Source organism: Vidua chalybeata, chromosome 3 (assembly GCF_026979565.1).
Source record: "Vidua chalybeata isolate OUT-0048 chromosome 3, bVidCha1 merged haplotype, whole genome shotgun sequence".
In the NCBI taxonomy this organism is placed as follows: domain Eukaryota; kingdom Metazoa; phylum Chordata; class Aves; order Passeriformes; family Viduidae; genus Vidua; species Vidua chalybeata.
In genome coordinates this window covers 23,727,580-23,746,171 of record NC_071532.1, presented here as the reverse complement: position 1 = coordinate 23,746,171, position 18,592 = coordinate 23,727,580, and the positions used below count along the sequence as shown (strand labels likewise).

Below are 18,592 nucleotides of genomic sequence, written 5' to 3'. Positions count from 1 at the left end.
CTAGCTGTAAATGCAATCCAACACTGGTAGAGCTTAGCATTGGTTACACTGGATCCACAGTGGTTGGAAGTATTTTAGAAATATAGAAAAAGGGTATTTTCTAAATTACAATCTCAATCCGTGCTCTGGAGGAACCCTTTTCTCTTCTGTACAAACAGCATGGCCTGACCATAAAGCAAAGCAGATGGTCACATTAGTCTCTCCAGCCTTTAAAATTAATGAACTTCTATAGAATTCTATACATTACAGCAGAAGCCAGGAGCAAAATGGAACATCAAGTTTAATTTCAAATAATGTTGAAAAATTCTCAATGCAAACATTGAGACAAATTAAAAGAGTAGGCCACTAAAATGAGCAATTTTCCACCTTCTAACTTTTCTAATAATTGACTCTGAGTTATTTCTCTCTAATGATATCTTAAAAATTTAGAAGTTCAAGGAAATAAACAGGTAACTCCAAGACCTTGTCCACATTTTACATATTTCATGTTATCCACAGATATCTTTCTACTGTACCCAAGGTATTCTACAGCTTGCATTTGCTTGATTGATACTTACCTCTTCTCCCTGAGCGGGACATAAGAGGAAAAGTACCAGTTAAGATACTTTCAAAGACTGGGTCAGGCAATTCTCTTTCCAGTTCTGTGGAGTCTTCTTGTTCCCACCATGGAATGACCCCTGTAATTCCACATGCTCCACCTGATTCGTTTTCATGAAACCAATCACTCTGCTCATCATCACCTGTGTGAGGGCAGGGTCCCCAAACCGCCAAAAAAAGAGGGAGGAGCAGAGAAGATAAAAATCAGATGATACCATCAATAAATACTCTGACAGGATTATTATTTCTTTTGCTTTATCGCTGTATAACAATTACTCCTATACAGCAGTTTTATTTGGAAAATGTTTCTCAACAGCATGACAAACATTGCCATCAATGAAACATCATAAAATGTAATGTTTTAAAACCAATTTACAATAGTGAAAACAATAATAAACTAGTTAATCCTTTTGGCAATAACTGTGGGGAAATCCATTTAAGTTACTGCACTTTACATATTAACAAAAAAACAAGCCTTAATCTCCTGCAGGGAATTAAAAGGTATAAAACTGAAACTGGTTCTTTGCAGCTGATAATGTTATATAATTAGCTTAATTTCATGATTTGTATGGCTAGTAAAAAGGGAAAACAATCATGAACAGATGTGACTAAATGAAGTTAATCTGATTAAGTTCATTTAGAAATAAGTTTTGAAAAAGTTGATTTTAAATGAAAACTGACAGTATCACATGATTGAGAATTATATTGCATTAGAACACAAAGTTGGTAATTTTTACTGACAATATTTATCTATGTAGAATTTAAATTCCTGGATTTAAATTAAGACATAAGACAAGACTTAAAATACAAGACTGAAAATCTGATCTTAAAATTAGCTCATAACCACACTGGCAACTAAAACTAAATTTTTATGTTTGTTTTGAAACATGTTCTTTCCTACACACCATCTAGTTTCAGAAGAACAGAAAATATCTTCAAAAGACATGGGAAATTTCCTTTCCTCTACCCAAAACTTAGATTAGGTATGTACTGTACATTTTATTCTACTTCAAACTATCCAAACCATGTTTCGTTATTTCTGCACATAAATTATTTGTTTGACATTTCCATTTTTATTTGGAAATAAATTAAGCAAGATACAAATGTAAGATTTGTGAGACACAGATTTCAAGAATAAAAAAAGCATTTGTGCGAAATTTCATTAACACCCAATGAAATGAGTGGGGAAACACAAATGATGAAAACCAAAGGCAAAATTTTGTGAAAAATAAAATCCAACACATTTTCTCCAAATAAACTGTTGCAATGCAAAGAATATTTGAGATCAAGCACAAGTGGAAATGTCTGTAAACATTCAATCAGGACAAGTACTTCTAGAAAATATAGAATAATTAAAGCCCTTCACTGGTCACTTGCAGGTGAAATGGGATCCTTACACATTCAATGATCACTACTACAAGCAAGATCAGCAGAGGCTACAGAACAGGAACTTTTAGGTGGAGAAAGGGGAAAACAAAGGTGAGAAGAGATACACAGGTCAAAAAAAGATTTAAATTTCTTTGCATTCCTGAAGTATTTCAGCCTGCTCTCCTATTCACTCTAATCCTCAGTTATAGCTATGACATTTCACAAAGGCATTCACCATTAATTCCATCCTCATTTTGTTACAGCCAGGTATGGGCTTTGTGGAGGAACTCTAAGAACACTTAATAGGGACACTGGTAGTGGTGGAAGGAGAACACCACCTTTTAATTAGATTGGTCTGTGGTTCAGAGCTAACGTTGAAATTCTTTGTCTTGATTTTCCAAACCTTTATGTTTGGAAACACTTTCCAGACTTTTATGCTTGTTAAACTTCGTCTCTATATTTTGTCATGATAGCTCCAGACACCTTCACTAACAAGAAATATTATCAGGAGCTCAAAAGTAGTCTTCTCACACATAATTCATCCATAGAGGTAAGCAAGAATTCTGAAATGGGGGATTCATGATGAGCTCAGGGACAGAAGCTGTAAGAGGCAGGCAGTACAGTCTTGGAAGAAAGCTACAATTTCAGACTGGCTTGGTGGAATGTGCAATAAGGCAAAGAGCAGCTATGGAAGGAAACTGAGATCTTTACTACATAGCCAATAGCAGTTCTTGGAAAAAAAAAAAGAACTTACTTTTCCTTTTCGTGCAACAGGAATATTAGTATGTCAAGCAATCTTCTCTTAAGATATCTTAATTTTTATGCTATTATACACTTCCCTAAGCACTTCTGTTGCTTACAGCCAAAGGCAGACTTCAGATCTGAACCTCTTAGTCTTTTTCCACATGACAGCAGGATCCAGATATACTTGGTTTTTAGCTTCCTTGTCTGAGAAATTAAACAACTCTGAATCCTCTGAATATTTTAAATCATATTATCACCTTGAGGCAAGTCTAAGCCTATTACTACTATTCTTATCCAGGTGACAACACTCACAGGTATTTTGCTGACCAGTTGCTCCACCTTGAAGGGATGCCACTTTCAGAGCCAGGGAAGACCATTGCATTTAATTCATTCCCTACCTCATACATATAGGCAATAAAACTCAGAGGTGTCTCCACTCAAGAGTTTGGTAACCAAACACTCGGATTTTATCCTACTTTAATTTGCAGCTCTCAAAAGGCAGCGCAGTATTCATAGCAAATGTGATCTTAGGAAGACTAAAAGCTCAAAGCAACATTTTTGACTTCCAAAGATTCACTACACTGTCCTTTCCTCCTAGGATGCTGATTCAGCACAGGAGAACAGCTAATTACGATACTTTTCCAAGGTACAGGAAAGGTAGAAAAATCTTCAGATCCCCAAAAATAGAGCCCATGAATCCTCCTAAACACATTTTTAAAATACATCAAACTTGTTTATGTGTAAGGTTAATGTTTCAAAGAATTACTTTAAAGTTATTTACATTCAATTATAACTGCGCTGATCAGTACAATAAAGTCAATTTAAGGCTCAGAAATGTCAACTTCAATCCTAAAATTTCCAGGCGCGTTTCTGGCTTAAGACATTTTTTTTAGTCACTTTTAGGCTATCCCCTTGCTCCAATTACTGTTTCCCTAAATTTTACTCTATATTATTATGTCTACATATTTATTTAACTACTGCTCCCATGTTAAATTCTTTGCTTTCTTCTTTAAGAAGTTTAGAAAATTATTTTATCTGAGCTTCTGGTGGTTTTTCTACGGACAAAGACACCTTCTGCATCACCATCAGTTTCATGTTCAGAAAAGCTTCACCTGAATCTTACTTAAGCTAAAGCAGTGCAGTTTTACAACAAACTTTCAACCGCAAACTAAGAGAGTTTTACCCCTCTTCCTGTTTTATTACAAAATGGCCAGAGCAGGCTCAACAGCAGCCAGTACATGTGCTTGCCTACAGCAACCACAACATACTTGGAGAGGTTATTGTGAAAATTTGGCATCAGTGTCCTACAAGCACCACACGATGCTGTGCTGCTCCATTATCCACCAATCCACACACAGAGAACAAGAGCACAGGGTCTGCGAATACCCCAGGATTTTAGTGTCATGTCCAGGACCAGTGTACCTCTTTCTATGTAAAAAAAAAAACCAAAACCCACTGTTAAAAGCTGTAATAATCATATGGAGATAGCAGGATATTCACTGTAACATATCCCAGGAGTTTCAGGAAAGCAGAAGTTGAAGTTACCCATTCACAGCGGAACACTGCATCTTGCTCTTTGTGCTTTACAGAGCTAGCTCGACAAAAGATATATGTATATATAAAAGACATACTATATAAATATTTAGGATTTCAAATACTCAGGTCATATGCAACAACTTCATGTTATTTCTTTTTCCTTTGCAAAGACTATAAACTTATTTGCCGCAACAGTTCAAACCTGGTGTGATTTCACTTTGCATTGCACACTCCATTTCTTTTCTATATGGAGAAACACATCCTGTCACCTGCAGCTACTGAGGTGTTGTACAAGGTCCAAATTAGTTCCTCACTAGAATTCTTCTACTGAATCAGTACTGGGTCATCTTCATAAAGGACACAGTAATGAATATATGTTTAATGGTAAAATAATGAACAGCTATCTTTAAACACTTAGCCACATCCACAGTGGAACTCTGACATTCTCTGACCTTCTCCAATTTTAACTGTTTAACACTATTAACATAATATTCCTTCCTACTTGCTTAGATCTTAAAGGACATTTCAAGTGCTGCATGCCATGATTTAAGAAGTCTTAAGTCAACTTTGAACTTCCCCAAGTGTACAAGTCTAGATGAACCAGGAACACAGTATGTTTTCTTTGCTATACCCAAGCTATAAAGCTCATTAAAGAATATCCTTGCCATTTAACTGTTTCTTCCCCCCAAAACAAGGCATCATCCACTAGTGTCTGAATAACAATACTTCTGTTAACATTGTGTTGAGAGCTTAACTTGTGAAGTGCCTTTGACCTGTGAAGTGTCTCGAAACTGCAGGAGATCCTACTAGTTAGGCCCATCACAGAGTTGTTATTTTATGCTGCAATGTAAAACTAGACATTTTGGTTCAAAATTCTTGTAAAATTTTCCTACACCAGGCGTAACACTGCTTATCATTAAAGTTTTTAATAATTGCAAAACAGCCAAGAAAACACAGCCGGGAACAAAAGGATAAAAGAGGAAGAAAAAGGGAGGTCATGAGGATTTCTCATATGTAAGCTTCAGCTGCTATTCAGGTCTTCCAATTACTTTGTTGGCAGACTCTTCTACCTCCACACTTAAAAGCTCAATAGAATCACAGTATTTTGGGTTTCTTCCTAACTATTAAATCTTATCCCTAAAATGTCCAATTTGAAAACCTCTGAAGAAAATACAACCCATAAAAAGTCACTTGAGGTTTGTTAATAGTTCAGCAGCTACCTTCTTCCCTCACTGCACCATCACTAAACATTTTCCATTGTCTTTAAGCTTTTGCTGACTAACTCTTCAGGGTTTGCGGTGTTTCACAGAATAAAAATTTTGCCGCATTGGGCCTGCCAAAATTGAGCATCAATTACTTCTGCCAGAAGGAATTACCACAGTGGGACAGAGCACAGCAAGAGAGCTGCTTGTGCCCTCTCACATGACCTAATGTAAGCACTTGGATAACTTGGAAAAAGAAGGCAAACAAGGCTGGGCTCAGATGGGGACTTCATGGGAGTCAAAGAAATCAAACAAAGCTAGAAGAATGGAACAGAGAAAGGAAAAGAGTACAGAAGTTTTAAAAAATTATGGTATAGCACATATTAAAAGTTGAACAGAGGCTTTTCAAGTCTCAACAATTTTCTCTTATCATAGCAACTGATGAGAATTAAAATGTATCTAGAACTATCTCAATTAAAGTTGCATCTGTTTTTCTTTAATCAAATTATAAAAATTGAAACTCTTGTGAGATTTTGTCCACAGAAGACTAGGTACTGTAACAAAATTTATTTCCATATCCTTTCTGAAAAAATTTGGAAAATATCAAAGTCACAAGATCAGGCAGTCCAAAGTTCATAACTAAATACTCAACTGTTTATTTAACTGTTCAAATGCTCCAAGAAATTGCTGCTTTAGTCACTTTCCTGTCTAGAATGTGTGTCCCAAAGGATGAATTTGGGAATTAATTAAAGTTTTATAAATACTATTTGTCTGCAATAAATGAGATGTGGTTCTTGATCTCAGAAAGAAAACAAACAAATGTTGCCCGGAAGAAATGGAACCTCTTGTCCTTTGCTACCTAAACTTCTAAGTGATGGCAGTCACATCATTTAAACCAAGTATTTCACCAGGCAACATTAATCAATCTCTGGTTCTCCACTTGACTTAGCAGAAACCTGAAGTCAGAAGTGCAGAAAATTTGAACTACAAATGAGGTCAAGATACTGATACTCTGAACATAGATATAGATATATAGATATGTTAAAAATTAGATATAGATATAGAAGCTATAGATATAGATGCTATAGACATAGATGATATCTATATCTGGAGATGATACCTATAGATGATATCTGTATCTAGATCCTGGAGGAGGGACACTGGTAAGACAGGAATTAGAGTCTAGCTTTAAAACTACAAAATAAAACCAGCAATTTCTTCCCTTAATACATTTTCATCCTGTCCTCTTCCAGCTTTGTTTATCACACCTAGGATTTTCCTTTGCTTCTATCAGATTGACTTTCTCCTTCATTCTTGTCAGTTTTATATGTGTCTCAGTTCAGGTACAAATTAATTCACAAAGATAAAATAACCTCACCTTGCTTAAGGATAATACAAATTACTAGTATTTACTATCGGGGGGAATAAGCATTATTAGAAAATCAACAATTTTGGTTTTGAAGTAGGATCTCTGATAGTACTTTCATGGAAAAGTCTCACAAAACCAAAACTATAATGCAGATTTAAAAGCATGTGAGTTCCAGTGTAAAGCTAACAGTCTTCTGATCATACCCACAAAATTATTAGTTCAAAGGAGAGATGGAAAAAACAATGTTTTGTCATGACAATATCCTTTTCAGGTTTAATTATTGTTTTTCTTTTTATTTGTGATTCAGAATACAATTTTCAGGTCTAATGCTTTCTGCTTGAAAACTGAAACAAGATTCAAATATTAGACAAAACTAAGAACTACAACTTTAAAGAACCAACACTAAAACAGGTAACACCACACCACTGAAAAAACACAGTTGGTCACTGATCCCTCCTGTTTTCTCTTCCCACAAGATATGTAAGAAAATCAGAAAGCACTATGTTTTCATTCATATTATTCCAAGATTTAAACAATACAGTTCAGGATTTAAGGATAAAAATATTGATAGAAACATATCAGAAGGGTACTGGAAAAACATATGCAATTAGGAAGTGTGATAAGTCATCTTACGTATAAATGTAGAGAACAAATGCTTTAAAAATTCCAAGTCAGAAGAAAAATTCAAATAGGGAAGTAAAAGCAAATCTGTCTGACTCATACTTAAAGACCTAATGAATTGTAGCACTGAACATAAATCAATCTAAACTAATCTAAATTTTCAAAGAGAATCTAAACTCTTAAAAAAACATGAGTTAGCACAACTGAAAACAGATACTCAGGCTGGGAGGTACAGTTTGTGTAGCACAAGTTACCATTGAACAGGGAAGGTAACACTTCTGTTTTAAGTAGGAAAAATCCTCTCCCTACTGAAGATAACCTCAACCCCCAGAAAATCAGATGGAATTAGAAATTAAAAAGAAGAAAAAAAAAACCAAACGTTCCTTTAACTTAGTTTTATGAAATGGGTAAGGATTTGATTTCCTGCACACGCTCAAGTAATCTTTGGCAAACTGTGTAGAAAATACCCTCTGTTACCACTAACTTAAAATTTCCAACAGAAAAGCGAGTCTTAAATGCTTGAGAGACTATTTTTTGTCTCATTTTTGTATCCTGTCAAAGATAGCAAGTTCCTACTCCATCATAGCATAATATAGGTAAATGTGTTGCAATAAAGAATAAAGCTGATAAAAACACCAACCTTTCACTTATGCATACTAAAAGAAAAGTTTCAATCTTCACTGCATTTCAGATTAAAGAATTTTTTTTCAGAGGGAAGATGTTAAACAGCTTGAATCTCAGTCTTAGACTGCAGAAAAAGTAGCTTGCTTGAAATTACTTTGAAATTACTTTTCAAACAAACTAGTGAATGAAAAAGAACTATAAAAAAACCCTATCAGTTTGGAGGAAAAGAAAGAAAAAAGCCATCTCAAGAATAGCATGAGAAGCAGTACTACAGTCAGAGTCCTGTCAGAAAAACTGGAGGAACTAAGCAATTAATACAGATGATTTTTAGGAGATGCTCAAGTTTTAAGTAACTTTATGATTTTACAGAGGCTGTTTCTCAACATAGCTTTTGACTAAGTCATGTATCCAAGACATCCTCTGATAACATAAAAAAAAAAACAAACCAGAAAACAAGCTATACTTCCACTCAGTAAAACAGCAATAGAAACTGAAATACAATAATTAACCTATGAAATAACTTGTAACGCTTACAGAATTTCAACTGATGTGGTTTGAGGGGTGGAGAAGGGAAAGATTGTTTCAATACCTTGTCTTCCCTCATCATTGGTAAACAAACCAGCATCACTGCTGCTCAGACTGCTGGATTCACTGTAATAAGAGAAAGAGAGAAACAGATCAAAAGAACAATTGATCTTTCAGTCGTAAAATTTTAAGGAGACAAGGCTATGCTCAGATTGAACTTAAGCCCAACAGAGATAGGAGAAAAAATAGAATGATTTTTTTAAATCAAACTGCAAATATCCCAGTTCCATTAACTACAAAGCGTATTATTTTTGGTACATAAAACCATAGGAATCTAATGGTACCCTGACACTAAGCCAGATGTGACTGCAACGAGGTGCTGACACAATTGATGCATTTTATTATCTGCTTCCATCAAATGCTCACTGCTCCCTTCTTATACTGTGCAATTCAGCTTGATCCTGGAACACCACTGCTCAATAAAATATGAAAAGTCTCAATCAAAAGCAGCCTAAGCCTTCCTTCAGCACATGAAATATAAGAGTCTGAAAATCGAATTACCTTTCTGAACGTAATTTGCAAATATTCTGGAAAAGATACTGTTTAAGGTTTCATGATGTACTACTCAGGGAGAAGAGAAAAAGTTTATAACAGAGGTAGCAAATTAAATCAAAATAAAGGTCACCCTGAAGAAAATAACATATTGTTATTGATGTTAATAACATATAACATCATATATATACATCAATATAACATCTTGTTGTTGATCATAACATCAACAACAACAAAAAAACACAAGGTACAGTTTACTTTTTTATGACTTCCAGCATGGCCCTAGAATGTGTGTACACAACATGCACACACATCTCTAAATTCAAAGACACGAGTAGATGTTTAGTTCTTTGCTGTATGCACATTGTTACATACAATAATCCACGTGTCTCTAAATAGTAAATCAAACTGGTCTTTTAATAACACAGATAGCACTTCATTGAGTTTCACATGAAAGGACCTTTCTGTAAACCCTATATTTCACTTTTTATCAAGAGAGTAGCTATGTTAAGGAGGTCTCACCAAAATTTTTATCGCATTTTACTTACTTTGAGATGTAGGACAATTTGAAAAAAAAACCCCAACACTTCAGCACACAAATTCAAGTACATTTTATAAATACCATGCTATCCTTGATGTGCCCATACAAGCCACTCACAAGAACTTTATGTCTGTTTACCTTTGTATACTCATTCATATTACAATTTGCATGCTGTCCTATATTTGAAATCAACTGTTTCCAATTATTTTTCTATCAAATAACTAGTACACTTGAGGAAATTATTTCCTTTTAAATTCCAATTTCTCACAAAAGCAAGTCTTGGGTTTTTAAAATATATGAATATATTAATTATTCATATGAATATATGAACTATATAAAATTCATCTAATTCATATTTAATTATAAGCATATATATGTTATTTAGTATCTTCCTTTGGGAGGCATTCCAACAGGATTTGAAACACAATATGGTAGCAGGTGACACAAAGTAGTGATTGGGTTTTTTAAAGCATATATATATATATATATATATAGCTCTGTGTTTGAAGATTCAGTTGCCTCAATCTTTGCTGTATCTTAGGCTTACCCAAATTCTTGATGCATAAGCAACATTTACATTATATCTTATATATAATATACATAATAGAATTACACTTGCACTTGCACAACTGCCCTAAGCAGAAGTAAGGTGATGTGCATGCAATGAGAATGGAACCATCTTTTGTGAGGGGCACCAAGACTTGAACTTTCTAATATTGCAAGTCCTAGTAATTCCATTTTAGCAAGCATCCCATCGTCACTAATTACAACACAGATGGCTTTACTGTCAGTAGATTTCATTGTGCACAATTCCACATCATCCATTTCAAAGGAAACAACATCCCTTCTTCATAGATTCTGCTTGTGCATTTATTGTTTAATTGCATGTTTTAAAATAAAGTCAAGAAATCCTTTCAATCCTGATATTTCAACCACTTTCCCAACCAAAATCTCCAATTTTGAGAACAAAAAAAAGCTAAGATTCCCTTTTTTAAAGAAAATATTTCAATTGTGAAATAATTCTCACTGAAGGACTAGTCAGGACATGAAAACATAACCACTTGAAATTATTGAAAAATTGTAAAAAAAAATTAAGAATTCAAACTAACACTGGCATATCCATGGCAGCCACAGCATTCACTCTCCTCAGGCACATTGGGCAGGGATTACAGCTGAGATAATTACTACATAGCAGTCATTTCACTGAATAAATTGAAAATCTCTGGAATTAATACATTAATAGCTAAGTACATGAAAGATGCTATGATGGAATATATTTTTAGTTTAAATATAATTTTGCAGTGTATACTGCTAGTTTTTTGCTTTGTAATGAGAATTCCACTCCCAGTACGACTTCCATGAAAAAGGAAAAACCCGCAGACTCCTTTTAATCCTATAAAATAGTGTGTGCAAGCAAAAATTTGGAAGGAACAGTTAAACTATCCAAAAAGCTTTTGCATCCTTATTTTGACACTTCTGGAAACAAAGAAGAAATACTTGTCATTTGCAGTTCCTATGACTAATGAGCTGTCTGGTGCCTTGGTATATGAGACGTGGGAGCTTTGTGCTGTCCCCAGGACCTGACCAGCTCCTGTTCTCCCCCTGGCCACAGTGGGTGGTGCCTCTGAGCTTCTGCTTCTCTTTCAAAACAGGCAATTGAGATTTCACCTCTCTTTAGTCACTTCAAACACAAACAAGTGCCAAAGCTTGTGGGAATTAAATAGCACCCAGAACATCACACACAATTGAATTTGGCTGAAACTGACCGAAAGCTGGAGGATAAGGATGGATAAGCTCTGATCGCAAAAATCTCATTTCCAGTGCTTAAAACAATCCTCCCAGGAATTCATCTTTGGGATCATTTAGATGCTGACATTTCAAGAGTTTGAAGACTCCAGCTCCAACTTCTGAATCATGCACTTAAAACCTGGTTATTGCTGTTTGCTGTTTGAAAAGTCACATACAGAGATAAAAGACTGCCAAAGAACTGTCACTTAAAATTTTTAATGTGCATTTCCAAGACACATTATTTTCAACTAATGTCATGTATACACTGAAAATTTCTGACTGGTTTTAGAGTGGAGCAATTGAACTCCCATTAAAAATTATTAGCTTTGTTTTGTTTAAAAAAAACAAACTTCTAAAAAATTATTCCTCTTTTTAAGAATTACTGAACTATTGCACTGAATACTACTGCACACATTATTGCATACAAAAGCAACTTTGTGAACTTTTTATTCTTCCTCTTCCAGCAAGTGTTGCTGAAGTGCAAGTGTTATTCAAGATGCTTTCTTAGCCCTTTTGTATCTTGTACAATTCCATCTTCCCTTTTAAAATCTAAGCTTTCACTTTCAGAACATACTCTTCTTCTGTTTGCTGGTTATTTCAAATTCTTCTAGCTAAACAATCTCTAATAAAGGCACTATTGCATCTAAGTAAAGTTAGAGTAAAACAACTAAAAATTATGCACGTACAAAATATTCCGATACCGTATCACCTGAGAGCCTTAGATATGGCAGATTTCTAACCACAATATGAAATGCAAGTTTTGTAATTCAGTGATTTCAAAGCTTCCTGGTACGACTGACCATTGAAAGAAATTCAGCAGAATGACAGACCATCACTCAACTGTGTGCATGAGCAGAAAACCCTATGAAGATGAGAATGGTTTTAAAGACTATTTACTGGGGTCATATACAAGCATTTGTAGTATGACTTGAGCAAAAGCAGCATTTGGGGTAACAAAACATCAAGCATTTTGAAGAGGAAGATCAATTTTTAAAACAATAACGTTTCTTTTGAGAAAGAAGATTCAGACTGACCTGATCAGCTTGGTTCTGGGAGTCTACAAGAGAATATCCTTACTGATCACTCTTCTCTCCACCCAAAAATTAGCTATGTAACTTTTGAGTTAAAGAACTGTTACCTTTGTAGCATAACAGAAAGTCTTTCATAAATAAAAAATGCAACAAGACTATGGAGATATGAAAAACTATGCAATGGTTCCTAGTGTGAGGGAAATTTTTAAACATCTGTCCCAGACTTGGAAGAACAGACTCCTAGTATTGTCAAAGAAAAGACAAGTTTTCTAAAGGCTTCCTGACAGCACAGACTCCTAACTTGCAAGTCAAAGGGAGATGTCTACACTGGCTGCCCTGAAGGATAAGTTCTGCTCTAGTAATTAACATGGAAAGAAAAATGTTTAAGGCTTGGGATTTATTCAGCTCTTCCAGCTGCTTCTTGTTCACAGGTGAGGGACAGAGCTAGTATATAACAAAAAGACCTAGAACTTTTCTGATCATAATTGGAGTTAGTCACTTACCAACACTGCTGCTATTACAGTAACCAATCTGACCGCTCTGGTCAAAACCAGTCTCTGCATCTCGATTCTACCTGGCCAGTAAGGAAAAGGCTTAACAGTTTGTAGATAAAATACCTACAAAAAAACCAGGGACACTAGTGCCATCAAGGAACTGATCAAAATTATATCTTTCAAGATGTGTCTGTCAGAACCTGGCATGTGGAATAAACAAAACCAAGCTTACCAGGCCCTACAGTTAACATCCCCTGTGTATGGAGGAAAAATGACTTATACCTTACTGTGTTGTCAAAATAGTACTTTGGAAACAATTACCACTGTAGTATGACTGCTGTCTGGAATGGATGGATGAGGTGTACTGCCAAAGGGTCATCATTCCTCCATTTTTCTAATGGTAAGCTCAGGTGTTTCTGAACTGTAAATTGGTTTTTGCATTTCGTAAATGATGTATATCCTTGGCAACCTGCAGACTTTTTATGCCCATGACACACCAGAACATACTGTCTAAATGGTGACTCTAAACACTGACAACCCTTCTGACAAACAGAGATAACAATGTCTAGAAATTGGAAAAACACAAAATTCTTATCTGACAACTGTTACCAGTTGAAATATCCAGAAAAACCTGTGCTATTTGTATGCGTACTTTGTCATTCTTAATCTTGAAACAATTAGAACATATTACACAAAATTGTTTTCTTGGTTATTCCTCTGCTAAATCACTTTCTATTTTATGCTGAATTCCTTAACCTGAACAACTAATACATAAAAAATAGTAGATATAAAATAACTAAGAGTAATTTGTTAAAACATATACTATTGATGCTAGAATTTAAACTCTGGAATTAACAAAAAATCTAAAGATTCTCAATACAAGCAACAGTAATAAATGCAAATAAATATTATCCAAGGTTTTTCTAAAAAGAAAAAGAAAGAATAACCTGTCACTCATGTTCTCATCTGAGCCTTTTTGCTCCTCATATTCCATTTTGTCCTTATTTGCTTGATTCACTTCTTCATTTTCTATAACTACTCCTTCATCCAAGATTTCTGGACCTTGTCGAGCTGCAGATACTTTTCTTTTTTTCACTTTGCTCTTGGAAAACTCTTGGTGCTGGTATGATTTATTGTTATTGTCCATTTCTTGATCTCTGCTGTGATCCTGCTGCTGAGTTATTGTCAGTGCATTAGAGACTTCTGATGGCAGATCTATTGCCATGCGTTTTACCTTTCTCCTCCTGCGCAAAGTTCTGTTTCCCAAACTGTCCACAGCCAAATCTGGTTCGTGCCACAGAGGTCTTTTGCCTCTAATATTATTTAAGTTTGAGGAAGGCCTACGTTTAGCAACCAACAGCTGGTCATCAGAATCACTGTGGTCTTTCTTGGTAGCATGATTCTCCCTGTAGTCTTTGTTTGATTCCTCTAAACTGGAATCAGAGCCTTCACTTAGGCAGTGACCAGTCTCCCAGGGGTGATGGGTGGTAAATGAACGTCTTTTCCGTCCCCTCCTTTTCCTTGCCTGTCTCTTTAGAAGACAAGATACGCTTCGAGAATGATCTCCAGTATCAGCAAAACCTCCTCTGGCTTGCTCTGAACTTTCTTCCAGTGCCGAGACCAGATCATGAACCAGCTCCTCCATAGTCCTACTGAAATGCCTAGAGATTTCAAAGGGAAAAAAAACACACAAGAAAACAACAAATGAATTAAAAGTGCTAAGCATAAACTACAACAACTTCATTTGGCAAACTTGTTTTAGTCACTTTAGGCAAGATAGAATAATTTTTATAGGATGGCCATTGACACTTTCTGCCAAGAGACAAAACCTTACCAACCAGTCCTACAGAATTTGCAGCACACCAGCATAAGTTCCTTTTAAAAGGTATCTTCCCAAACTTCTGTCTTGGAAAGAAGAGGCAGACAGGAGGTTCCCCCATTTGTTTCTGGCCTCACTGTTATTGTTTGGTTTTAATTAATCTCATCACACGTATATGACTGTCAGGAATTCCACATGGCAAGAGCATCAACAGAGAGCATTCACTCTAACTACAGGTAAGGAGTACATTTTAAATTTAAGAATGGAAAATGGAATATATAATATTCTCCTTGATGTACATTAATGAGTTCTTGCTTACAACTTTCATTATGATAAAATATATTTTTAAGAATTATTATCTCTTAATGCGGCCTAAATGCCAAAATGAAATTAAGACAGCAATTCTTGGATAATATGACCTTTTTCCTACTGGCAAATAATTCTATCTTTCCAAATGGCTGATATCGGTTCTATTTTTTAAAAACAGTGGTTCAGTGAAGTTTTATTAGGTTGAGAGAATACCCAGATAAGTCTACAGTATTAAATGCAAAGTTTCCTACCACATGTAGGCACTTGCATCCATAGAATCCCATGCTTGCATAAGGAAAAAAAAAAATCCCTAAACACACAGTGTCAAATTAAGGCCTTACCCCTTTAAATGTTTTGCTCCTTCCTCTTCAAATTTCACTATCATTTAGCATGTCTTTAACTCAGTATGCTTCAGTAAGTTCACTCATGCATTACATGAATGTAATTACAAAAACATTAAATGATTGCTGCTGAACTCTAATCCTTCTCTGAAGGCTGTGAACCCTCTCCATACACACAGCAATCAGACTCTCATATCAAAACATCAGAAGACCCCTTTCCTTGAGGTAAAGCAAAGAATAATTTTCATGCTTGCTTCTACATTGCACAAACTGATACATGTGGAAGGCATTGTACATTCAGTAAATCATGCAGAGGACATTTAAAAGCAAGACTCTTCACTTTGTTTTACAATATAAATAGCTGAAGGAAACTAGAATAAATTTTCTACACATACTCAGTGGTGCTGTAGATGTGGAGAGAACCTAGACAGACTACAGACAGCTTTCCTCTGCCATTTAGCACAAACTCCAACATCAAAGGTACTAATGGTGATGGCTGAATGGGCAGTCTTAAATATTAATGGAGGAAATGAAGACCACGTTTAAGAAGAAATCCAAATGCTCATGAAATATCTTACCTAAAGCAGTTATATATTCTCCTTTTAAACCATTTTCAGAACTACTTACTTTAAACATTTCAATTGCAGGAACAATAAAAGCACAGGAAGTGGTAGAAATATAAGTTTATTTTGAATTCTTGAAACTTCTGTGTCACCTGTATTATTTCTCTTTTCCTGTCCTGATGTAACCTCTAGTCATATTACTCCCTCTTAATGTTTTCTTTGGCTCTTAGTACAGCAAAATTATATTGTCTTGTAAATAGTGAGACAGCTCTGGAAAAGTGCGACACTTTCTCCGTAATCCACTTGGTTCACAAGATGCTTAAACAGATGCATTAGCTCATGTTTCTCCATGGCTGTAGCTGCAGTAAGAGGGCACTCACCCCTTTAGGCTTCCTGTTAAATCCCCATGAGGACAGGCATCCCCAGAGGTGCGCGTATCAGAAATGAGATGTCCTAGAGATGTAAGGGGCTTTTCTGCACTCTTTTTACAGAAGCCATAATAACACGTCAACAAACAAACTGCAGCACATTTGGGTTAATTTGAGACACCAATTTCCTCAAATACCTATCCAGCCCTTCCTGCCACACACTTTTGAATCTGTGGCAAACTGAGAGAAGTAGAGGTGCACCAAAACATGAACTTGTAGGCTTAAACCCAGATTTAGCTCTCCAAATGAACAGATTTCTGCTAACCTCCCAGAATATGAACTAGCTTATATAAATCTCTTGCAGCCCATTCTCTTAGTGATCCTGCAGCACAAAGCAAAAGGGAAAGAGAAGATAGGACACTGATGCCTTGCACCATAATTTATTATTAATTCCTTCAATTCAGTATCCCTAATCTGTACGGATAACTATGTCACTAAAATCAATGTAGCTCCTAGAGTGGACATACCAATTTACCCAGATAATGGCATGAGTACAGTGGTAAAATTGCCTTAGTTCCAAAATACTTCAAGATCAAACACAATATATCCAGCTCTGAGTTTTATACCTGAATGAAACTTGCCCTGAATTCCTCCCAAAATACTGCAATAGAGATGGTGCCAGATCAAAAGATGAAACTCAAGAAAAGTGAACATCCTCAAGTGTTTTGCAATAAAGGGATAACAAAATTCTTGAATGACTCTGAGCAGCAATGGGACTTAACTTCCAGCAGACTATGACTTTGAATATAATGCACTTCTGCAATTAATCTTTTCTACTGACTATCAAGTCTCTTCATTGAAACTCCTGAATTAAGATTTGTACAGGGCAGTGACCTTATTTGCCCTAAAAACTGTAGCCATGGCCTAATGTATAATATAACAGTATCATCAGAAGACCCCTTCCTATGCAGATCAGACAAATTAATATTTTAATTATTTCAACATGCTTCCTTAGCATGATTACCATAATTACTTGATCAATCTGGGACAGTGCAAGCTCTTTTGCAATAGACTGAGAATGCAAACACAAACCACTTCTGCTTTCTATTCACATTGCACTTTCAACATGCCAGTGGTCCACATTAAAAGTCCTTCTCCTGAAAACCCAAAAAATCTCTTTTGCTTAATTTTATTGGTGCTCTCATTTCTCCCGCTATAATTGAAGAAAAAAAACCCAAAGGTAGCAGCAGCCAGATAGATTTCAGATTAACTGTTCTATCTCCAAAAATTCAGGAGCACATTTCTATTATAGCATTATTTATCAGATAAACTCAGTTTTGAAACTTTCTCTACTGTTTACAACCAGCTGTCAAGCCTATGAAGCAATTTTAATCATTGCTGCAGATGGGACTGTAACAAAAATATTTGCATTTGAAACAAGTTGAAAAATAACTACAAGAAGTATTGAGGACATTACCAGTGAGTATCACCAGTGTTCAGTAAGATAAGAAATTTCAAAGGTTGTAACAATGAATGTAGAACAACATATTGAGGTACATAAAATATTAAGATGAGCCACAGTTTAGCATGACTCACATAAGGCTATAAAAATGATGTTACAGCAACAGCCCACAGCTAGCAATAAACTGTAATGCCCTCACTAGGAGAGGATCCTTCTTTACTACAAGAAAATCTAGTTTGCCTACACTGACCTTTACATTTATCTGAAGCAATTTTAATGTAGCTCACCAAAGGCTGACCCATTTCCTCTCTAACCCTTACCAGAACACATCATATATGTCCTGTTTGCAGGAAACAGCATAACTGCTTTCACCTGCTCCAAAATAGATCACACAGCTTCTGTTCAATATTAATATTCAAATTGAAAATCCTAATGGTAATAATGGGCACTCACTTTTTCACTGAAAATTAAGTATCATTTGTGTTCACCTCACACCTAAAGCACATAACAATGTAGAGCTCACAAATTATTTAACAAACACACACTGATGGAAAAGTTAATTTAGTTGCACAACTCTTAAGAGGCATTATATCTTGCCAAACCACCAGCAGCATTTACATTTACTTTCTAGTTCTATACCTTTTCCTGTTAAATGGGACTGGGACTTCTTGCAGCTAAATTCATGCTGCATCTGCGCTTTATCAATTCCAAAAAGAACCATGAGTTTTGATTCCTTCA

The 18,592-nt window shown here is 35.5% G+C and overlaps 1 protein-coding gene across 3 annotated transcripts in view; it reads right to left on the bottom strand.

Moving 5' to 3' along the window:
- Nucleotides 1–18,592, bottom strand: part of GPATCH2 (G-patch domain containing 2) — a 120,354-nt gene that overhangs the window by 97,228 nt on the left and 4,534 nt on the right. For all 3 annotated transcript variants that reach the window (XR_008430201.1, XR_008430200.1, XM_053939301.1), the window contains exons 2-4: nt 13,940–14,653; nt 8,651–8,712; nt 558–740 (exon numbers count right to left, since the gene is read on the bottom strand). Coding sequence is in view for 1 of the 3 variants with exons in the window: in XM_053939301.1 (XP_053795276.1) it covers nt 558–740; nt 8,651–8,712; nt 13,940–14,653 (959 nt within the window). In the remaining 2 variants the exon portion in view is untranslated. The remainder of the gene's footprint in view (nt 1–557; nt 741–8,650; nt 8,713–13,939; nt 14,654–18,592) is intronic.